A 24,955-nucleotide genomic window follows, 5' to 3' on the forward strand; every position below is an offset into this window, starting at 1 on the left:
TGTGAGGCTAGGGGACCATCACAGCAGAGCCTTAGCTAACACCCACTCCCCTGACAGTGCACTGTGAAGCTGGAATGATCCTTTGGAATTTTCCCAATTTGGATTGCAGGATCTGGGCCTTTGTTCACCTACACTGACCCGACATTGAATGCTTGTTTGCTCAGAAAAGGAGGATTGACCTTGGGCAATGAGACTCTCTTCCACTAAGAATAATTCCAGGAGAGGACAACCTCCCCAGCAGTAGGGATAATAATTCAGTCAGTCCTGCAAGGGGAGGTCTGGGTTGCACATCACCACATCTAGAGCAGAGATAATGGAGTAAACCTTGCAGCTTTCCGGGAGAAGAGCGTTCCAGGCATAAGGAACTGTGAGTCCAAAATGCCTGTGGTAGAACGAGATAGGGATATCCAGGAAGCCAAAAGAAGACTAGTGTAGCTGTAGCAGAATGAACAAAGGGGACAGCAGCAGGAAACAAAGGAGTTAGGTCATTGTAAGTTTTGGGATTTGACCAAAAAGCAACATGATTTAAATTTAAGCTTTGGCATGACCATTTTGGCTAGTATGTTGAGGATAGATTTGGCAGGGAAAGGGTTAAAGGCAGAAGTGGGGACATAGGGCTTCTCAATCTCATTTAATTGACATTTTGGGTGGGATTATTCTTTGTGGTAAGGGGCTGTCCTGTACATTGTAGGATGTTTAGCAGCATCCTTGGCCCGTAACCAGTAAAAAACCAGTAGGACCCTCCCCCAGTCATGTCATCGAAAAATGTCTCAATTTTGCGAAATGTCCCAAGCTGCAAAATTGCCTCCAGTTCAAACCTCTTGAGTTAGGGGCTGTGATGATGGCTTGCACCACTATGATATGTGTGCTGGTGGTGGTGAGTTGTAGGATTCTGGATATATTTTGAAGACTGTGCAGACTGATCAAAGGAAAACATCAAGAATATTCGAAGATTGTTGGCCTGTGCTGCTGTCAGAATACAGTTGTTTGCTGAGCTTGGGAAAAGTGTGACAGAAAGAGCTTTGTGAGAGATTAAAAGCCCAGTTTTGAACCTGAAAGACTGAACAAATTGAAGAATAATGATTAGAAAGATTACTTTTTTCCCCTGAAGCTAGTTGTAGTTCATCTTCCCTGTTATTTATTATTTATTATTATTTATGTTGTTTTTATCTTCTTTCCATGATTTTTCATTAAATTTGTCTTCTTTTGTACCCAGAAACCAATTGCTTCTTAACACCTCCATTGCTACCACCATCTCACTGCTAATCACCTCTAAACCACTGTCATCCAACTTCTAGATTATTTGGGATAGCCTCCCTTTCCCGCTCTCCATTCCAGGCACTGTTTTCTCTACACTAAAGCCAGAGTGGTCACGTAAAAATTTAAATCACATCCTTTTATCCTTGAACATGGCAAATGCTGGCTTTTAATACTAAAAGTCTCGGTTGTCGAGAGAAAAACCTGTTTGGGGAACTACAAAGAGCTGTAGAGAAGAGGCAGTGTCTGGGATGTGCTGGGCGCGAGACCCAAGCGGAGGGTACAGTGCTGGGATCGGTTCTGATCTCTGGTCACTCCCAGGCGCTCAGGCCCCTTGACCTCACCCTCCGAAGACTTCATTTCCCAGGATGCCAAGGGGCAGGGCCGGCCGGAAGGCTATGTACCCTCCGCGGGGCATGATGGGGGAGTTGGAGATTTCCATCATGGCGGCTTCCATTTCGGGCTACACCTTCAGCGCTGTGTGTTTCCACAGCGCCAACAGCAACGCCGACCACGTAGGTGCTGGGCCCCCCGCCGCGGCTGCTGGGGGGCCTACAGCCTCGGTCTCAGGCCCGCGCCTGCGGCCAAGCCGGGATCACTCGCGGCTCGCCCTTCGGGCTGGCCTGAGGAACTGGTGACCCAGGAGGCTCCCGCCCCCGGCGAACCCCTGCTTCCCGGGGCTTCTTCGCCCCCGAGATGGGCCCCCTTGGTCGGTGCCTTCCGCCGCCTGTCCGTCCCGAGACAGCAGCCTCCTATGTAGCAAAGCTTTGCCGGCCGGCCGCCGGTAGTGTCAGGAGTCGCTTAGTGGAAACCGAGCGCCTGCCCCTCCCTGAGAGTCGGGCTTTTAGAGTTGTGAGGGGCGTCCAGGGTCGGGAAGGAGTCGAGTGACCCGGCTTTAGCCTACGAGCCGAGGCACCCAGCCGCGCCCGCTGGTCTGACAGGTTGTTGTGGGGTGCGACAAGGGAAACCATGGCTGTCACTATTCATACTTTTAGATTCGATCCTGTGTTTTCTTCGCCTCGTGGAAAATGGAGAATGTAACCCGGAGTGTTAGGTGTGGGGTCTACTTGCCTTGAAGTTGCATGTTTAATTCTTTGGCGAATGTTCTAACACCACGGAACTAGTCGCAGTGAAATAGGGAAGTGACAGGCCTGCGTATGAGTGATAGGAAATGCATTTTTAATGTTATTGGCCTCTGGATGGAAATTGTTTGTGAAACTAGATAATTTTTATTTTTCAGTATTTGCCCACTAAATTGAGGGATTGTTTTCAATGATTTTAGTAGTGATTATTCAAAGTCATTAAATAAACGTGGGGAGGGTGTTGTGGTTGTCATTACAAAGCAAAATGATACACTGCAGAAGAAGGAACTGGATGTGGTTTGATGTCTGCAATCTTAGCTTCCATTAATAAAAACTGGTTTCATAGGTGATTCCATTAGTAAGTTGGATGGCACCTTTCATCTCTTCAGTTTGATGGTAGAGATTAATGATAGGAATATGCACAGCATGGGTTTTTCCAGTGGCAGCTCCTGTCTCTGGATACTAAGGCCTTTGATACTGCAGCCAGCTATTTAATAATGTAATGCAGTTCATGTATAGGTGGTTTGTGATACTCCTGGTGCCCCGAGGAAGTATTAAATATGGTTTCAATAATGCTTTTTAACCTCTCTAGTTCTTGGAGTGCCTACTAATATCACAGTTTGTGAAAAAGGTAAAATTACTGTAAGAATAAGCAACCTGTTGAAATGGATCTTTTTTTTTACAGATGGAATTGAGATGGCCATGTTACTTAGATTGCTATTAATTTAATTCAAGAGATGGCTCTTTACTATCTATGCTGTTCCAGACATGGTGCTAGACTTCATAGAAATTTTCACCAATGGTAGTAGTTTGCAACTTATATCTTACATGAAAATACCTGTTTATAGTAACCCTGCCACAGTTATAAAAGTGGAATACTTTAATTTTAATTTCATATATTTTGAAGCTGAAGAACCAAACTTGGTTTTTGTAGTACATTCTTGTTTTGTCTTGGCAAGAATTCGTTTAAAACCACTCATTTTTCAGTAGAGCTGGAGTTAGCAAACTTTTAATGTAAAGGGTCATTCAGTAAATGTTTTAGGCTTTGTGAGCCATGTGGTCTCATTAGCAACTACTCAGCTCTGCTGTTGTAGGGAGAAAGCAGCCATAGACAATAAATTAGGATGACTGTTTGCAACAAAATTTTATTGATGGACACGGAAAATTTTAATTTCATATAATTTTCACATGTCATGAAATATCCTATTTTTTATTTTTTCTTCAACAATTTAAAAGTGTAGAAACGAGTCTTAGCTTGTAAGCCATACAATAACAGGCATTAGACTGGATTTAGCCTACACACTATAGCTTGCCTGCAGTTATACAGTAACAGTAGCCCAGATAATCCAGACCAGTAGATAAATAAACATTTATGTTTTCCTTGGCTTTGAAATGTCTTGATGTCACTGTTGACTTTTTCAAACTGAGGCTTGTGGTAGGGTTGCCAGATAAAATATAGGGCACCCAGAAAAATTGGAATTTCAGAAGTAGTAAATTATTTTTTAGTATAAGTATATCCCATTTATTACATAAAAATTACCCATTGTTTGTCTGAAATTCAAATTTTTCTGGGTGTCCTGCATTTTTGTTTGCTAAATCTGACAACCTTGAACTATACAACACTAGGAATCTGTAGATATGTTCTTTTTTTTTTTTTCCTTCTGTTTTTTGGTAGGAGGGAGGGAGGTAGTTAGGTGTAGATATGTTCTTGAAGTCTAAAGTTCTGTAGGAATCTTAAATTGTATTTTTTACTTTGATTAAAAAAATTTTTTAACCTGTTACAAAGACAAAGCTTGGCATTTGTAGTGAGAACTCATAATTGAAAGACTTCCATAGAATAAAGCAAGCCTCTTTAGTCAATGTTTTTCAAGACTAGTAGTCGTGGACACTCTGAGTCTGAGAGAATTTTTTTTTTAAGGGGATCTATATATTACTCACATTTGAGAGATGCCCTGTACATGGTATTTAGGATGTTAGGATAATCTACACCCCTAATCCAATACAAAGCTATGCTGTAAAGCATCTGTCTCTCCCTCCTCACTCCCACCGATTCTAAATGGGAATGTTTTTAAACAAGGAAACTTCTTTCATTGATTCGAATGGTCAACCTAGAATAGAAAGGACATTGTTTCAACAAATGTATTTGACCAGCATTTATTTGACACCTCATGTGCTCGGTGCTGTGCTGGGTGCTGAGATACACAATGAACAAGCACAGGGTCCCTGCTTTCATGGAGCGTATATCTTATTGGGAGTAGGCATTTGTCAATACATATGAATATGTAACATGGCAGATAGTGAGAAGACTAAGAAGAAAAAGGATGCAGGGTGAAGGGAACAGCGTGTCTGGCATACTCTGTTTCTGTTACACTGGCCAGGGAAGGGGTCTCTGATAAGTGCCAGAAGAGTGAAGAGCTGGATGGAGGGAAGGGGAGTCCAGGACAGCCTGTTAGTTCACCACCTGCAGGGAAGTTATTTTGACACTTAGAGTGTATGTTCTCCAACTGTGCTTGTGGTGAACACTGCAGCAAGCACGCAAACAGTAGGTTGTATGCTGCTGAGTAATCCAGACTTGATGGTGGTGGTGTGTGTCCTCCAGGGGTATAAATCAGTTAACCACAGCATTTATGAGAGAAAACTTGCATGTGAGTGATAAGAAATTTATTTGACGAGATCCTAAGCTCCCATACCAGCCTATACAAGAGCAATTAATTGTGCATTGTATTAACTTCTTTATCCTTTTGTCATTAGCAGTGTTTTTATAACAAGGAGAAATAAATTACATGCTGCTTTAAGAAAACAGCCTTGGAATATTTCTGCTTTCTAAACTTTTTTAACATTGGTTGTTACATTTAGTAGGATTTAGGTGATGAATTTACTCTTCTTATTTTCACTTCAAAAAAAAAACAGAGTTTTTGGGGAAGGGATTAAAATAATATTTCATCCTGTCGTATAATCCTTTTTTGGAATAATCCAGTTAATAGCTATATCTCAAATTGCTTTAGTCTTACTTGTTGGCTTATGGAATAGTACATGGCAAGCTTATTTGGATTATTGTTAAAATTATTATGTCCTCAATTCCTCTTAATTCCAGTAAAAGTCATTTTTACTTTTAGTCGCAACTATTTTCATTTATTCCTTTTAGGAAGGATTTTTGCTGGGAGAGGTAAGACAAGAGGAAACCTTCAGCATCAGTGACTCCCAGATCAGCAACACAGAATTTCTGCAAGTAATTGGTGAGTTTATCACTGGCCTTAGAAATACTCTTCTCATGTATATGCTGCTTGTTTTGTTCTTTGGCCCTTAATTTTTAATTATTTTCATTAATTTTTAATTAATTTTGGCCTTTGATTTTTAATCTAATAATAGATTAAAAGAGTACATAGAAAGCCACTCAAATCGTAGTGCCGATGACTTGCATTACTAAATGACAGGATGTGTTTTTGTAAGTCCGTGTAAACTCAGTGCGTGGCTGGAAGTTGAGGTGTTCGGTGAAGCTGCCCCTCCCCCACTAGGGGGCCAGGCCGGCTGGTTGCCATGCGGTGCTGTGCTGATTGTCTCCACAACCACCGTGGACCTCACGTCTGCACCCTGGGCTCTGCCCATTGTCAGCATCACCTCGTACTGTAATGAAAGACTGTGCTGTGCTGGTCCTTCCTGGAGGGCTCTGGCAGAGATGTTTATGCTTGTTTATGTGAGACGTTTGTTAACCCTCCCCAGCCTTCCAAGAAATAAGCCGAACAGTTGGTTTTGGGGGAGGTTGCTGGGGAAAATGAAGGAATATTTGTAGATGCATCCACTCTCTTTGGATCAGTCTCCTCTTAATAAATAGGGGTCGTAGTCCTTTCAGCTGCACCTTGAGCATATCATCAAACAGCATATCCTGACACTCAAAGCAAAGCAAGGGACATTTCAATCATTCATGCAGCCAACAATTATGGAAGGACGTCCGTGGTGCGAGGCATTTGCTAGCGGTGAGGAGGGTGTCTGGATCCATCCTGCCTTCCAGGACTAGGGCGAGGATGAGAGGAGCAGAGAAAACGCCAGAGTGCACAATGAGAGCTGTAAGGAGGAAACAGAGAATCTCATGAGTTTGAGAAAAAAAAACTACTAGTGGGTTAAATCAGTAGAGATGCCACGAAGGAGGTGAACTTAGGGCAAGTGGGCGGTACGTTCAGGAGATCACAGAGCAAAGAGCGCGTAAAACATGCAGGGAGTCTGGTGTGTTCCTGTGTGACTGAAACAGAATGTGTGAAGGTGAGTGGTTTGTGGCAGGTTCGGTTGTGCTGAGGCCGGATCATCAGTCTCAGCCTGTCCCCACAGCCCTCTAGTGCCGGGGTCAGGGACCAGGGGAAGGGACTGAGGTGCTCAGGATTGGGGCAAAATGAGGGACAGCTGTTTCCCACAGGCCCAGAACTCTAAAAACCACTCCCCACAATATTGGCTTGTTACATAAATACTTGGCACTTGACATACTGTGTATAGCTATTCTTCCATTGAGGTTTTGTTTTTGTGTCTTATTTTGCTGAACTCTTTAATGTCCTAAAATAGAAAATTAGATTTCTTTGGCCATTTGCGCAGTTATTTATTGTTTGCCCTTGGGTTTTCAAAAGCAGTTTGGGATATGAAGGCTAAAATGCCAGATACACCGGACAGCAAACCATGCAAGAAAGAGCTCTCTTGCCTGGCATGATCACAGAAGTAGCACTTCTGATGAGTGTTTTGGCCATTTATCTTTAAAGAAATAGTAATGGTAAAGTAATGCAAATTCTCCAGCATAGTATACTGTATCTTTGATTCATAAACCTTTGAGTTCTTGCAGTAAATGCCAGTTTCCATGGGACGGTAGATACGGGGAAGCACCAATCAGTAGAGGTCCCAGCTAGCACAGTGCCATGACAACCATCTTTTGCTGTTCAGTGTTTAATTTATTAGCTACATTTAGTTCATTGTTTGAAACCATCATGGATCTCATGAACAAAGTATTTGCTAGTATTATCATAAATGTATTGTTATCGCTGTAATATTCTTCTTTTAAAAATAAATGCATATTAGAAAATGTAAACCAGGGCCTCTGGAAAACCTGGATTGAAAGGCCAAACATTAGGTAACGTGCCGTGATTAGTATTCCATACCACCAGTGTGAAGAAATTTTCTGGCATAGCTTAACCTCCAGAATAAAGTGTTCTCAATAAAATAAATTGGCCAAATTTCTTATTTGTTGAAAATGTCTGAATCCATGCACAGACACCCTACCTGACTATATAGCAAGGAGGGCTTTGCATAGAATATCACATTTTGAGCACGAAGTATCTGCCTCTTGTTTTGAATACGTATTAATTTTTAAAGCTGTGCTCACTCACCTTAAGCGGCGCTGTCCGCCCTTAGTGCTGGCAGTGGCAGGGCGGAGGCAGCAGCAGAAGCGCTCCCTTGGTTAACGGGGCCATGCGCGGAAGGGAGCGGCACGGGAGCTGTGCAGCTCACCCACCGGCAGGATGCGCAAGCCCAGCAGTGTGTCCCAGTGGGATTTCTAGAGAAATGAGTGCAGAGACGGCACATGTACAGGAAGAGGCGTCTACCGTGTGGACGAGCTCTGCAGGAAGAGAACACTCTAGAATCCCCTACAAGGCTGCCCCGCCTCCGCCTGCCTCCAGAAACCTACCTGGAAGCTGCCGTGCCCGCCAGCTGCCTTCCAGTCTGCAGCTTTTCGTGTTTGAGACCGTCACCCTGTTTTGTCCACGGAGTGCTTTGTTAGGTATTGCAAAAATCTTGTACAGGAAAGCTTTAACTTCCTTTAGAAAATACCACATGGTATCTAGAGCGTATCTGCAGTGTGCCTCTAATCCAGGGTGTAAATCATGGAAGAAGCCCTCTGCGGCGGATTGATGACAGGAGTGTGTATGCAGAGTTCAGAATTTACTCTAGGGATTTTCTTAAGCAAAATATTCTTTCCTTTAAAGTTGAAGATGGGGGATTTTTTTTTTTTTTTGCCTTTTCTCTGAACTCTCTCGTTTTTACCACAAACGTTCCGCATTTTAATTACTTTACTAACAGTATCTCTGAAATAACTTATGATGGTATACTGTACCATCTTTGGTGATAAAAGAAAGAACTATTTCTAGATGAGATTTTATTTGCATCCCTATGTCCACAGTTATACTAGGCACATGAACTTTTCTTTCCTGTGAAAGAATTGGCATTTCTGCGTGCGTTTTGGCAGCACTGACATCAGGACAGAAGCTAATGGGCCCGGCCTCATGACCTTCAGGGTGGTGGTTTCATTTTAATTGAGCTACAGTTGCAGCTAGAACTCTGTGGCTGTGGCTTTATAAACAGCAGGTGATAATAGTCGCTGTCTAGAAGAATGTTAATAATAGATTTGCGTGGTTAATTAGTTTCATAGTCTTATAAAGCCACCCAGACCCTAAGCCCCCGATGACTTGAAGGCATTGTTCAGTACGGTTAATCACAGCAGTCTTTTCAGAGCCATTAGAATCTGCCTTATAAATGACTGTTTCCCTTGGTGCTGAAAATCTTTGAAAAGGTTAATAAACTTGCAGAGTTTCCTCCCTTCCCCTTCAAAACACCTTGCCCAGTTGTCCTGTGTCGTTGGTAGGTTACTGATGGCAGCAGGGTGGTTAAGGCCCTCCTCTCCCGGAGCTGTGCTCACAGCTTTTACCCACCTTGATTAATAGCTTCCAGTCAGTGGTTACTTTTTTTCTCTTACGCTTTGTTTAAATAGGTAAGATTGAATAAGGGCACAGAGTAGCGCATGTTCCTGAATAAAAGCTTTCAGATGTGTGCTCATCACACATGGACAAATGGAAACAGAATGCTCATTCTCCAGTTTACTTTGTTCTGAGAATGCGTCCCTGAGTTTAAGTGTCAAAAAGACACACTGCCTCCACTAGTGCACGTACTGTTTGGGAGAGGAAAACTGTCTTTTTATTGTCTGAGATTTTGGTTAAAGTTTTTTTTTTAATCCTGAGCTATTTTATAGTTGTGTGTATCTTACATGACTAACAGATGTATTTCTTCTTTCTAATTACAGAAATTCATAATCATCAGCCTTGTTCAAAACTTTTTAGGTAAGCCACATTGTTTTTTGTAGCTTTTTGTCCTTATTAAAAGATTAATTGATTAAAAACTAGTGAATTTGGACTAGTATATGATTATAGCTATAAAGTTAGAAGTATAACTGAGGGCATCCAAATTCACTCATTTATTGTGTATGTGGCACTGTGTTAAGTTAGGAAGAGGGTGAGGGGACAATGTAAATCTTGGCCTCAGTAGTTTAGAATGGAAGTCTCTGCCAGCTTCCCTAACAAGGGCTCTTCAACCATAGAGAAGGAAGTTAATCACGGATACATACAGATAAAAATAGTTAATGTTTTTAAAAGGAATAAAAAGTGTTCAGTGTTGTGGGGGGGAGGGTATAGCTGAGTGGTAGAGTGCATGCCTAGCATGCATGAAATCCTGGGTTCAATCCCCAGTACCTCCATTAAAAAAATGAAAAATAAACCTAATTATGTCCTCCCCACCAAAAAAAACCCCAAACAAACAAACAAAAAAACAAAACAAAAATGTTCAGTGTTCAACTTTAAAACTTCAGGAAAGGGAACATGAAACTTACTTTTTTGTGGTTAATACACACCAGTTGCATATTATGACCAACTGAAGGACAGAAAGAGAAAGAAGGGGAAGGAGACACATTCAGAGGGAGAGAGCAAATGACAGAGAACATACGGAGGGCAAACAGCGAGGAAGAAAAAAGCCAGTGTCTCCCACATGCTGGACTTCTGCTCTCCAAACCTCAAGTCCAGCCTCTGTCTTCACTCTCAGCCCCAAGCCCTTCCACCTGATGGCTGGTGTGATGATTTCAACTCTGTGTTTCCGAAAACTCCGATGTCCTATTCTTCTGCTTCCCCAAAATCCAGGCCGGTGCTTCCCTTGCAGTGCTGCCCGTGCTAGTTCAACTCAGCGTTCCTGGTCAGCACTTCCTTCTTTAACACCTGCCAACCCCTTGTGCCTGGCTGTTCCTGCTGTGTGTTCCCTGCAGCTTTTACCTTGACCCCTCTCTCACTCTCAGCTGCCCCGAACACCCAGCCCCCTTGCACCCAAGAACCCCTGGGGACTTATGTCATGTTCGCCATCCACCTAACCCCCACCCCTCCCGCACACACTTACCCATTATTTCAGACGATTGTCACCATGCAAGACCGCTGTCTGTGAACAAAGCCTCAGGGTAGCTTAGAACCTCCTCCCTCTTAGATTTACACACAACTAAAAAGAGGAGCAGGAAATGAAACAAGGAACCAGCAGTTCATTTGAAGAGAATCTCAGAGCAAATGAAATGAGTCAGGCCCTGGTCCCACACACAGCCTTTGGTTCACGAGAGGGTCCTGTTTGGCCCTGACTATTCAAAGCTTTGCTAGGCATACCCCGCCTTGTCCTTCTAAGGGGTTCCTTAAAATACTGTCAGCAAAGTAGTACCAGAACATAGACTCATAAACTTGTAATTCAAATCATAGACTGGTAATTCTGAGAGCTGGAAGAAATTTTAGAAATCTTCTGTCTACTCCAAATTTTATTTTGCAAAACAGGAAATGGAGGCCAGATAGGTTAAAGTGACTTGCCTAAAATCACACAGTGAGGAGCAGAACTGAGCTGGAGCTGGTATCTCCTAGCTCCTAATTCAGTGTTTTTGCTATATCTTGAACTCCTGCCTGTCTTAGAAGACCTGGACTTCTGGTGTTAGGGGGAGGGGAGAAAGGGTGGCATTCCTAAAACCATGACCGGTGGTAGAGAAGCCCACACATCGTTATGCCCAGACTGCTCACCACAGCATCCTGGGCAGACTGGTCTCTTTTAGGGGTGAAGTGCATTCAGTTTGAAACTAGCCAGACCTGGCTTCACATCCCAGCTCTTCCATCTTCCAGCTCTATGATTTGGGGCAAGTCACTTAACCTCAGTATCTTTATCTGGGAATAAAACGTCTTGATTTGTTGGGCTGAGCTGGTACTTACCTCCCAGCATTAGGCAAGAATGAAATGAATTGACATGAGGAAGCGTGCAGCTGAGTGTCTTATTAAAGATTCAACAAATACTCATTTCCCTTCTTCATTTCTCAGAAAATGAGCTTCTGTGTTTTTTTTCCATAGGTAATTGATACTTAGAAACAAAGAAAAGATGTCACATCCATTTGAAACCACACGTTTCATAATTGCTTGCTTTGAATGTAGCAGTCTCTTGAGTATTCTTTGACACAAAAGATGCCTCATATCACTAAGGCATTTAAATTGATTTCTCTTTATATATCTATCAAAGAGAAACAATTATATCTTTAGTACCAACTTTTAGGGTTAGATGATCCATAGACACATGTTGCTAACCATATTCGTGTCAAAGTACTATGTAATTTTAATAAAGTATTTTTTTCTCTTTAAAAAAAACAGTTTTTATGACTATGCAAGCAAAGTTAATGAAGAGAGTTTGGACAGGATTCTTAAAGATCGGAGAAAGGTACGTTCTGTTTGTCGCCCAGTCTGATTTGGAAATCACTCCTTATCTTATTACCCTAACTTAAAATCAGAAAGGAATATAAGATGAAACAATGTGATTTGATGTTAATATAAGAGTTCTGTTAACTTAAGTAGATTTTAAAGGTAAATTGTGGATATGACACAATGTGTACAGTATAGCAATAGAACAAAATTTAGACTTATGATTCCATTATGTAAAAATCAGAAGGAAAAAAAACTGAACTATAATCCAGAAAGATACCAATAGTTGAGTTGATTCTGGGTGGTTCTATCTTACTATTTTGTAATTAAAAAAATAATTTTGCCAATATTTAATATACATGCATTAATTTTATAATCAGGAAAATACTTCTAAAAAATGTAAATTGCAGTTAAACATCTTTGGATATGTTACTCTTTCAAGTTCAATTAATGTTGAATATAGATGCTTTTCCAAAAGGTCGTGTGTTTATTATTTCTGTCAACACATGCATATGATGTTCTGATTGTGGATGGGAAGCAAGGCTGAACAGAACTGACGGTGAAGCAAAGTTTTATTGCTGCACCATCGTCTGATGGTCTCATTTATAATTTACTCTGTTGTGCTATGTGAGGGTTTTACTTTTTCACCTTGGTGTAGTAATCCCAGAAAAATAGATTGGTTACTAAAACATCACTTGAGGGGAAAAAAGTACCAGTGAAAGTTTTCGACTTGTCAAACGAAAACAAAATGCCTTTGTTAGAAGCATGTATTATAAAAAAGCTTTTCAGAGATTACCTGTGCATAAAAATAATCCTGGCAGCGTGGGACTGCTAAGGTTTCAGAAGTTGAGTGCACTTAGAGCAGGTCAGCAGCCTTTCCAGTGTACTCCCCCAGCACCGCTGTCGGGCGGAAAGGCAGAAAGAGACGCGGGTAAGATAAGAGGAAAACTGGGAAGTGTGAGGGGTAGGTTTGAGGAAAGGACAAATGGCTTTTCAGATGATAACAAGCTCAGGACATGCTTGGTATTGGCAGAGTCTAACCTAGTCACCTGCCCAACTGCGAAAGTGGGTTAGAGGAGCCGCAGGCAACAGTCGAGCCCTCTCATTTTCAGTGACTTGCCTGCAGCATGTATTCTGGCGTCTTAGTCCGTCTTCCTCCCCAACCACCACCTCACCTCCTCATTCCATTTAGTTTCGTATTTTAGATAATGAACCTTTATTATACTTCGTAAAACTAAAACTTATTCCATGAGAATTCTTACTGAAACACAGTTGTCTAGAACACTCGCTACATAGTAAAAGTACCAGGAAATATTTTTATAAAGGATGAAAAAAATTTAAAGTGAGAAAAATGAATAAAGACTATGAAAAGAGAAAAGAAATCCAAGAAGAAAGAAGAAATGGCCAAGAAGTAAATGGAAAGGTGTTCATCTTCAATCAGGAAATGTAAATCAAAACATAATACTGTTTTTTTGCCCATTAGATTGGCAAAAGTATAAAAGGATTTCTATATCCAGTGTCGGCAAGGTCACAGGAAATGGGGAAGCTATAGTTGGTGGAATGTATGTTGACATAGACATTTAAGGGGAGAGTTTTGCAATAACAGAATTTTAAATATGCAGTTTCACCTCTAGGAATCTGGTCCAAGTAAATAATTGCATCTAGGCACAAAGATGAAAAGCTGGCATTATTGAACACTTTAACTCTGTGCCAGGCCGTGTTCTAAGCACCTTCCAGGTATTGACACATTTAATCCTTGTAACAGCCTGTGAGGTAAATGGCTGTTACCGTCATCCCCATTTTACAGCTGAGGCAACTAGGATAAGTAACTTGCTTAAGGTTGCCAGCAGGTAATGTTCATGCCACGGTTTAAACCCAGCAGTCTGGCCTCTTAATTCAGCATACAAAGATGTTGTTGCATCTTTGCTTAATAGTGAGAATTTTGAGAGCAATCTAAATGTCCACCAGTGGAGGGTGGTTGCATAAATTAAATTGGTACCTCCATACTATGGGATATGAAACAGCCGTTAAAAAGAGAGGGTGATTCGCATGTAATGTGACATAAAAAGATCTTGAAGTTAAATGAAAAGAATAGTATTGTAATTTGAACCTAGTTTTGTAAAAACAAACGTCTGAATGAGTGTTTACATGTACAGAAAAAGATCTGGAAGGAAACCAACCAACCTAACAGCGGTTACTCTGGGAAGTGGAGCAGAGATGCTGCTGCTGAGGGGAGACTGCACATGATGAGGGTTTTAAACTTGTATTTGACGTTGAAAGTAAACTGAGAAAGAAAAGGACTCTACTATGTAGTGTTTTCAGTAGGTGATAGGGACACATTTCCAAATCAATTTGGGGATTTTAAAATTGAGATTTCTGTTTTGAGACACAGAAGACCAGTGGTAGGTTGTTAACTGGAGTGAACTTTGCTTTTCCTGGGGCCAGGATTCTCAAAACAGTTGAAAGTTGATCTACAGTCTTAATTTTGTAGAACTTTGTGCTTAAACGAATGTTTGTATTTTCCTTTGCAGTTAAAGGTAGGAATTTGTTACCTCAGTTGACTTGGAAATTATTTTATTTTCCATGGTATTTGGTAGAGGCAGGGACCGTATTTTATATTCATTGTGTTTCCTGTGGCACTTTATACATACTATAAACTTGTTAAGGGTTTTTTTTCAAAAATCCAAATTCTTGGCCCCAAAGCAACGATGATATATAGCATTTAGACTGAAAAGCTTTATAGTTGTTTCTAGTTTGGGGTTTTTCCCCCAGGAATGGTACAAAATTGTATCTTCACCTCTGAAGGGTTATGGTACTACCTACAAAGTTGCATTTAAAATGTTAGGCTTAAAAATACATGTGTACTTTAAACAGTATCTGATATATAAAAATATTTTTAGTTATTCTTAACTCTCCAAGAAAGTACTGATGGAAGTGGGAGGGTATAGTTCAGTGGTAGAGGCATGCTTAGCATGCACAGGGCCCTGGGTTCAGTCCCCAGTACCTCCACTTAACAACAACAACAAAAAAAGACTATTAAGAAAGTACTGATGGAAACTTCAAAAATTGACTCTTTGCTAGTCAGGCTTCAAATCTAATATTTAATTCAAAATCCTAAAAATTGAACAAAAGTTTAGTAAGTTGAACTCATATAAAATAAGTACATAATAATTTTAAAAGTTCCTTAAGTCTTAGAATTATCCATTAGAAAATGCAAGCTAATAAAGATTTTTGTCACAATGGTAATTAATATATAAAATACATAGAAATATGTTTACTAAAAAATGTGTGGCTCCTAAATATAGAAACTGTACAACATTGCTGAAAGAATTTTTTTTTTAAGGCTTAAAATAGAGGCTAATGTTTTTGCTATGAAAATCCCATAGTAGGTGCAGCGTGGTTGTGTGCTCAGTTACTGCTCTGGCAGAATCCTTATTGAGTTTATGAAGTTTTGATGAGCCTCGGATTTTGAGCTAAGGCCAAAAAAGCAAGTGAGAGGAGAATTTCTGCCTTCTTGGAAGCATCTGCTCTGAAATGATAATGATAAACATACTGCCATCTTCATATCATCATGAGGCCAAAAAGAACACAACCTAAACATGACAAATGTGCCCAGTATTGGGGATAATTGCTTTGGCTCCAGAAAATGTAAGTGAATGTCTAGCGCAGAGAGTAGAGTGGAAAGTCTTTGTGAAATATTGTCTGGAACTTCAGCAGAAATAAGGTTTTAAGGAAAGATATTCATAATTTTTCATCATGGCCCAAACATAGCTATCAAAAGTGTGGTCTTCCACATCAGTGACCTAGTTTCTCAGTGGTCTTGCAACCAGCTTGCTAGCTCTAAAAGGTAAAATCATGGATGTCACCAATATGAGTTATTTTGGCATCTCATCTTTAATTGATCAGAATGAAGGGGTTTATCTTTTTAGCCAATAGCAAATGAGTAAGTTGATTACTATCAGTTGATATCCAAAATAAATTTATAGCCCCCCACCACTTCTCACAAAATACAAATGGAATGAAACAATTAGAATCAGCATAAGTGAAAAGCATTAGTACTCATCCAGCAGCCACTTGCAGGATTCTGTTAATCAGTAAGTATTTCATGAGAACAGCCCATGTGCTGAGTGCTGCTCAGGCCTCTGCAGGGATGCCGTGGGTCTGAGATGCGCCCCAGTCCCGCAGAGGAGCTAATCCAACATAAAATAGAGAGTGCCGAGACCCCGCGTGAAATAAGCCATGTTCTTTGACATTAGCAACTCTAGCCACTTGATCATTTTTCTTACTCACTTTTTTTTTTTTTTAAGTAAAACTGCTTTTCACTCTTTCATGACCACCATTGTGTGAATAATGTGGAATGTTAAAGTTACTGAGTACCGTGGAAAAAGACAGGCAGACAGGTTCCAGATTTTGGCTGTCACTCATTAGCTCTGTGACTTTGGACAAAACATCTCTTTTGAAAGAGTTACACTGTCAGAAATGTTTGGGTTTTCTTTATATTTAAAGAATATCAGAATTAATTGCTTTAATATAATTGCTTTATTCTCAGTAGCACTCCCTAAGGGCAGGAACTGTTTCTTTGCTCCCTGTAGTTCCTTGCATTAGATATGAACTCAGTGGAGAAAACATTACCCATCTCCCAGGGTTGTTGTGATAATTAGTAAAAATATTTGTAATAGCCAGCTGGGGGCAAGAAAGAAGCTATATGAGGATTATTCTTCTTATAAAGGATGAAATTAATTATCTCTACAATGGAGATTTTCAAACTTTAATGTGCATAGGGAAGAAACTTGAGAACTTATTTTAAATTCAGATTCCTGGCTCTACCCTTAGAGATTCTGATTCTGCAGGTGTGGGTGGGGCCCAGGAGCACTGTAGCGAACTCCCAGATGTCTCTTACATCATCTGTCTTCCAGATGTCCACAGATCACACTGTGAAAGGTACTCTTCCAAAGAGCACGTCAGTTTAATTTGCTGACCAATTAAGTATGCTTCAGTCAGAGCTGACAAAGCAAAACTTTACACTGTTGTATTGAGGTGTAACTGACATGTGATAAACTGCGTATATTTAGACCTTTGATACATTTTGATACATATCTACATGCATGAAGCCGTCATCAAAATAAGATAATGAACACACCTATCACTGCAGAAGTCTCCTCATGCCCTTTTCTTAGCCCCTCCTTCTCTCCCCTCCCTGGGCGGCCACTGCTTTATGTCACTATAGATTTCCTTTCATTTTCTAGAATTTTATGTGAAATAGAATCCTATAGCACATGCCCTTATTATTATTTTTGATCTGGCTTCTTTCACTCAGCATAATTATTCTGGAATCCATCTGTGTCGTATATGTCAGTAATTTGTTCTTTTTTATTACTGAGCAGGATTCCACTGTGTGGATACCCCATGGTTTATTTATCCATTCGCCCATTGATGGACAATTGGGTCGTTTTTAGTTTTGAGCTATCGCACATAAATCTACTACGAACATTTGTGTACAGGTGTTTGTGTGGCTGCGTTCAGAATTAAATTTGTAAGATTTCACGCAACCTTTAATACTTTTTTTTCTTCTGTTTTTGTTGTAGAAAGTTATCGGGTGGTACAGATTCCGGCGAAACACGCAGCAGCAGATGTCTTACAGAGAGCAGGTTATCCATAAGCAGCTGACGCGCATCCTCGGGGTGCCTGACCTTGTCTTCCTTCTCTTCAGCTTCATATCCACCGCCAACAATTCTACTCATGCTTTAGAATATGTTCTCTTTAGACCAAATCGAAGGTAAGGAAAGCATTCCCACCAGCCTCACGTAAACGAAAGATGCAGATACAAGTAACTGAGATTTATGACTTGGAAAACGTACATTTTATAGCATCTTTAAAGAAAAGTGTTTTTCTCCTTTAGCTAGTTTTCTTTATGGTTAGAGTAGGCATTTTTCTGTCAGTTACATAATTTAAATTGTTTTTGAATCAAGAGGTATTAGCAAGATGTTAATTATGCATCAGTTCTTATAGAAGTAAACAGCTGGAAATTTATCATTTGCTTCTCCATAATACATTATGTAGAAATACAGTTTTATTACTCTCAAAGTCTGATTGTAATTTTAAAACATAGATTTCAAAGACAAAATTGTAAAATTGATCCACCTACTGGTTAATGAGGGTTTTGCATTGTGAACTTGTTAAAGAAAAAAAAAATCATGGTGTCTATAAACAACAGAAAGGGTTACCCCCAGAAATTTACTCATAGTAGAATAAATTAAATCACCATCAGTGAAAATAATTATTAATTGTTAAATAGCCATTTGTGAGATTTCACTAATCAGTAGGTCCTTGAGCATTTAAAACTTCCTCAGCACTCTGTCAGTTGCTGTGGAGATTAAAAAAATGCATCGGACATTACCTCTGCCCTCAAGGAGTTTACAGTTGAGTTTCTACTTTAAGGCAGGGGAGAAAATTGCTAATTCATGTATCCCTGGGTGGGTGTGGAAGTAGGTGCTCCATGAGACCTGTTCACCAGTGTGGGGGCTCAGACTCTTATTGCCAAGACCTGTCCTTCGAGCAGAGCAGTGCTTTTAACATGATCTCTCTCAATCCTCCCCACAGGTATAATCAAAGGATATCCCTTGCTATTCCCAATCTAGGCAACACTAGCCAACAAGAGTATAAAGTGTCTTCAGTGCCAAATACTTCTCAGAGTTATGCCAAAGTTATTAAAGAACATGGGTAAGTTGAAAGGTAAAATAAATGTTTTTTTTCCTTTCTTTTGTTAACAGTATTTTAAAGGTCTGTAGAGAAGTGCGAAGTCGTTTGATACGATTAACACTGAAAAATGCAGCAAGGTGATTCTCTAGCCCACCACCACTGTGCATCAAAATCTTACGCCTACTGAGAGGAAGTTTACTTTTACCCATACTTATTTTTTTAATCATTTACCACAGTTTTTTTCTTTTTGCAATAGATACAAAAGTTTCGATAGGGTATGTGTATTTCTGAAGATCTAAAAGCTTACTGTGGTCACTGAAAAGTGTTCAGAGCAAACTAGGAAAAAATAAAAATTTAAATTATTTTTCAGTTGTCTTGGTAACGTGGGTTCTCTTATGTTTCTCCTGTAATTCTAGGGGTCTGGGCATTATTGCTGAAACACTGTCACCTTGGAGTTACAGCATTAAGATTAAGGTAGAGATGATGAGAAAGTGTCTTCCGGTTCATGGCAGTTCTAATCACTTTGTGAATCTTTTTTTGTCTGTCTTCTAGTACTGACTTTTTTGACAAGGATGGAGTAATGAAAGACATCAGGGCGATTTATCAGGTTTATAATGCACTTCAGGAGAAAGTGCAGGTAACTGATTTGTTTATTAATTTTCCTCTTATTTATATTGCCCAAATGCTTTTAATTGTACTTTAATTTTTAGTCATCTCCCAACTGACAAATGAATTGTGGTCCAAAAAGCAGAATGTGCTTTCCCAAAATAGTATCAGATGTGTGGCGTAGTTACTCATGCCAGCCTACAAAAGCCTGTCTCCCTCATTGCGTGCCTGAAGTTGAGACTCTGAGGTCCAGTATTAATATCACTATTTTAAATACTCAGATACTCGTGACCTCTTTAATGACAGTGTCTTTTCTAAGGAAGTGTATTTCTGAGTTTAAAGAAGGACTGCTGAGAACACAGCCGTGCTCTTAAGTTGTGCTCTAAGTGGAGACCGCACCCAGAGGCACCCGTAACGCTCTGCTTCCTAATTCCAGTTCACTCACCCTGCCCCCAGCTGCCTCCCCCAAGTGGGAGGATGCAGCGGAGCCTGTTCATTCCTAGCCATTCATGCAACAAATATTTATGGAAACATCTCCTGCAAGCCAGGTCCTGAACTAGGTGCTAGCAGGACTTTCCCACGTTCTTTTCATCACCCCCGAAGTTACTCTTAGGAGTCATTTGCTGTAAAGCCCTAAGAACAAAAGAGCCTTTGAGGACGAGAAGGAAAGCAGTGGAGCTGAAGAAGCTGTCCCAGGCCTGGAGAAAGCCTCGCGTGAGGAGCACAGCCCCAAGGAGTAGAGAGGGATGAAGGCAGCTACTGAGGAAGAGGAGAGCAGCCGGAGGTCAGCCTGGGGCGAAGAAGAAAGCGCGCAGAGGGCAGTTTCCAGTGTTAGTGTTCCCAGTTAGGGTCACGGTACACGTAGCAGCAGAGGGGACTCCATACAGCCTCACTCGCTGTGACCGGCCTCCTTGCCGGCGGTGTCTGGTATTTCTGCTATGGGAGGAACGTGCGGTGAAAAACAGCTTTTTGTCCTGAATTCATGACCATGCTATTTTCAGACTGTCGGCACTGTCTGGCAGGCTTCAAAGTGGCTCTTACACATTCATTGCCTGTCGAATAAGGCCTGTCCTGCAAACACCAATATCATATCAGTGCCCTGATAGGAATGGTTAAATTGCATTGATATGGTCTCAAATAGTTACCTTTTATTAAATCTTGACTTTGAAACTTATTTTCTTTTTCAACTGTCCCTAATTAGAAATAGTTTCTGTTAAAAAAAAACTTTATGTCATCTGATTTTTGATTGTTGATTATAAATAAAAGTTGAAAGATTCTCATTCCTGTATTTTGCTCGTCCCCCCACACTAGACTGGTGTCAGATATTCCCTTTTCATGTCAGTAAAGATGAGTCAGCAAGGGGAGAGATGCAGTCTTTCCCATCTTACCCTCCTCTTTGAAGAATGTGTTCCCTAAATAGCATAATCATCTTAACAAAATTAAGAAAGCAGTTCATGGATAACAGTAGTACTGGTCTCTTGGACCCTCGTGGTTTTGATCTGCCTTAGGTGTCTGCTTTCTTACCTGATAAAGTCTCCGGGCTCTTCCTAGGGTTGTGACTGATGCTGTCTCATGAGATGCCTCGTGCTTGGATTTGAAACTAATTGTTCTTGTTGTCATTTTTCCCTCAGGCAGTGTGTGCAGACGTAGAAAAGAGCGAGCGAGTTGTTGAATCCTGTCAGGCAGAAGTGAACAAATTAAGAAGACAAATTACCCAGAGAAAGAATGAAAAGGAACAAGAAAGAAGTAAGTTTCCTATTAATTTTACCATTCAGTATCAGGGAAATGTCTGGTTTTAAACCTCAAATTATACGATAAATTATGTGACTTCTTCTACACTCATCAAGCCCCGGGTGAGGCTCTTTGGGAGAGAGCATTCACTTGTCTGTAGGCTTTTCCAGAAGAGAAGTACTGTTCTTCATGGTATCTCTCTCAAGTCTCTGCAACTGGAAGAAAAAGAAGACCAAAGGGTAGAAAGGCTGAAGCAAGTTAGAATAAATCCCAGGAAGTGGTAAGATCTATTTACAGTGGACGTGACATTTCTCACTAGGTTAACCCTGGCACGCCCAGCAGGTAGGAACTGTGTCCTGTGTTCATTAGAGCCAAACAAAAGAGCTACTGAAGATTCTATTTTAATTTTATGTTTGATTCGTAAGCAGGGTCCCAGTGAAGGCTTTAACTGTCTGATTTTGAGTGGATGACTGGATACCGTTAAATTAAGGAACCAGCTGGTTGAGTAAGAATTAGGCCCGAGAGTCTGTTATATGAATTCCAGCATGGTAACAGACACATTTGCTGTAATGCCACCAGATTTAACATTTGTAAGTAAAGTCTATAAAATGTATGGCAAATAATATCAAGTGTAAAAGAGGTAAGGGTATAACCGACCTTTTCTAATTTAATAAGAATATTTGCAAACCAATTAAGATGTAGTTTATATTTCCAGGTAAATGATGTCTGATTCATTTCTACTGTTACATTTTTCTAGAAATAATCAGAAATGCAGGTAGGGATCTGTGCATAAGAAAGTTAGTTAATCACAACTTTATAATTCCAAAATCCTGGAAACAACCTGTTAGAGCAGTTGAATAAACAACAACAGAATAACTGAGTACATTTTGGTGTATCTATATTATGGAATACTGTGCAGCCACTGAAGTGAATTTTTAATGACACGAGATAATATATAGCCTTATACAAAAACACTAGGATATAAAATGGTATAAACATGATCTCTGCTCTGTTTAAAATACTTGTACACACAAACACACACTCAAGGGTGGATAATAAAACTGGAATTCGGAAAAATTGGGGAGCTTGATACCTAAAGTTACGTCTTTAAATCCCGGATCTTGTGCTATTTTCACCAAAATTTTAACAGTGTTATGTGGATGATAGAATTGTGGACAACTTTTGTTTACCTTTTTGTTCTTTTCTAAATTTTGTACGTGAGTATCATTTTTATGATATTTTAAAAATGTAGTTAAAAACAATTTAAAGGCTATTGACTCATAGATACGGGGCTATTTCAAGTTTACTACCAAAAAAATGCAGTAAAATTATGGTCTAAAAACTGGAAAACTGGCTATTTAACATAGGGCTTTGAACTTTTAAGGAGAAAGTGATGTTTAAGAATATTGTGACAGGCAGTTGTCAAGAAGTATGTCTTTTGATGTGAGGCCTGTTGAGGAAAAACTCACGTTCAGATGACCATCAAGGGTGGTAAGGACTGTTTTATCCTTCTGTCCCCGCAGTCTTTGAGCACAGTGCGCAGCAGGTGAGGGAACTAGCGCCAGGTTTGGAGCTAACAGACCTGTGTTATGAGTGTCAGGGCCCCCACTCCTCACTGTCCTCTTAGTGAAGGCACGTACCCTTCCTGAACTCTGGTTCTGTGTCTGTATAATGGAAGCAACAATATTAATAAGGATGACAATAATACTTCAGAGGGCTGCTTTGAGGCTTAAATGAATTAATGTATCGAAAAATCTTTTGTCAATTATGAAGTACTATGCAAAAGTAAATAATTAATAATAATAAATTTCACTGCGTTGTTGCTGTTTTCCAGAAGTCAGGTTGACCATTTAATGTAGTGAAATGCAAAGCTGTGAAAATACAGAGAGTGTGACAGTTTTCTTCATATTCTCACCCAGGATTGCAGCAGGCAATGATAAGCAGACAGATGCCATCTGAGAGTTTGGAACCGGCCTTCAGCCCTCGGATGCCCTATCCTGGGTTCACAGCTGGAGGGAGAAGTACACTCGGAGATGCAGAAGCCTCTGATCCTCCTCCGCCTTATTCTGATCTTCACCCAAATAATCAAGAAAGTACTTTGAGCCATTCTCGCATGGAAACTAGTGTCTTTATGCCTCGACCTCAAGCCGTGGGCTCCTCCAGTTACGCTTCCACCAGTGCCGGACTGAAGTATCCTGGAAGTGGGGCAGACCCTCCTCCTTCCCAAGCAGCAGCTGGAGACAGCGCGGAGGAATCAGACGACAGTGATTATGAAAATTTGATTGACCCTACAGAGCCCTCTAATAGCGAGTACTCACATTCGAGGGATTCTCGACCCATGGCACATCCGGACGGGGGCTCCAGGAACACTCAGACCTCCCAGATTTAACTAAACAAAGAAACTCTCCACTTAGCACTGTTTTTCTTAATCGCTTATTGGGAGTTTTTTGAGGACTTGATCTGGGGGGAGAATGGCTTTCTCCGACCCCTGGACTCCCAAGACGAGAGTCCTTGGGCACAGAACTTGTGGGAGCCTCACACCCGCGGGCCCTCGCCTGTGGACGCAGTGTGTAGGTTTCAAGACAGAATCATTAAGATAATCAAATTGTCCTAATTCTGGTGCGATTCGTGGATGTACTGGTAAATTTAGGCAAAGATAAACTTATCAACGTAGTTTCTGTTCTTTAAAATAAATTGGAATTTAGAGACTAAGCACAATTAGTCTATAAATGTTCTATAAATCAGAACCTTACCTCTTGCACTATCATGCCTTGAAATTTACTTTTTCAAAGGGAAACTAGTTTAGCAGCAGCCTTCAAAGAACCTTCTTTCTATGATGAGCCAAATTCGTCTTTGCCAGAAAAGAAATTTTGATAATTCCAAGAAGCCTGATTGGAGCAAATCAGAGGTACCTTCTTTTGTCTGCATGGCTTTGTGAGATCAAAAGAGAGGGCTTTGTTTCAACTTTTTTCTACTAGCCTGATATGTATTGTCACTTAAAATGGTTGCCTTTAAAAAAAATGTAGAAATACTAATTACCAGTAAGTAATCATCCAAATAAGTATGTCATGAAATAAATTACTTATTTTTCTTTTGGGGAACTGCAGTGACTGCAGTGTTGCACTGGCCACATTTATGGTCTCTGTTCTGGAGTCTTAAATGAAGGACACACAGCAGTGGGTGACAGAAAGGAGTTATGCTCCAGACCTGAGTTTTATGATGAACAGATTCCAGACACAGTGGATTTAGCCAAGTTCATACATAAGGAATATAACTCATTTAGATCTTCTGACAAATCCTAGTGTTAGTTTTATTTGCAGAAGAAAGACATTTAATGAACTGGGAATCTCATGGTGAGTAAAGATTCGTTTTAAATCTGAATCACCATACTTCTTTTTTTTTTTAAGTTGCCATTTGGAAGATAGCTGCAGAATTTGTAAAGACTGTTGGGGTGCACTTACATTTTTATTTAATTACTGCTTGTTTTCTAGTTTTGCCCAAAATGTGTGAAACCACTGAAGACATTCTTGAGCGTGATATGTTCCTGGTTTGGAAATGACAAGCCCCCCTTCCCTTCCCCGCATTTATGAGGAGGTCAGCCCATGAAGTTAATACTTTGGAATATGACTGCCTTTCCTTTGGACTAGTTAAAACCTGTAGGAAGAAGGAAGTTGTTCAAGAGGCTTAAAATCCAGGTTTTGAAACAGTGGTTTCATTTTGTAGGAGAGAAGTTTAGTCTGACTGGAAACGGAGCGCTCAAACTGCCATTCTCAGACGTCTGCTCTGTGGGGTCTGGACCTTCCTGCTCTCCAGTTCTGTTGGCCTTAGACCACTGCCATTTGATTTGAAATGTTGCAGACCACTTTATCTGCTAATGTGTTCCCGTTTTTATCAGCTACCTTCTAGCGGCTTCAGCACCAGTGTGAATTTAATTTTTTTTTAAGTGCCATTGCCATCTCTTCTGTTCAGATTTTGACATTCAGGAAAATATTTTTATTTTTATGCCATACCGAAACCTACAATGTATATCTGACAAAGCAGTTAAATGTGACAATAAAAACTTATTTAATCATGGTA

General features: G+C 40.4%; 1 protein-coding gene across 1 annotated transcript; it reads left to right on the plus strand.

Moving 5' to 3' along the window:
• The first annotated feature begins 1,663 nt into the window (after positions 1–1,663).
• On the plus strand, positions 1,664–24,955 carry ABRAXAS2 (abraxas 2, BRISC complex subunit). The gene is made up of 9 exons (XM_006207427.4): positions 1,664–1,772; positions 5,485–5,575; positions 9,391–9,427; positions 11,795–11,861; positions 17,428–17,618; positions 18,443–18,562; positions 19,094–19,178; positions 20,779–20,893; positions 22,798–24,955. Exons 1-9 carry the CDS (start codon positions 1,674–1,676, stop codon positions 23,265–23,267), a joined length of 1,275 nt encoding a protein of 424 aa, XP_006207489.3. The 5' UTR covers positions 1,664–1,673; the 3' UTR covers positions 23,268–24,955.

The sequence above is a fragment of the Vicugna pacos genome, chromosome 11 (genome assembly GCF_048564905.1).
Source record: "Vicugna pacos chromosome 11, VicPac4, whole genome shotgun sequence".
Taxonomy (NCBI): Eukaryota; Metazoa; Chordata; class Mammalia; order Artiodactyla; family Camelidae; genus Vicugna; species Vicugna pacos.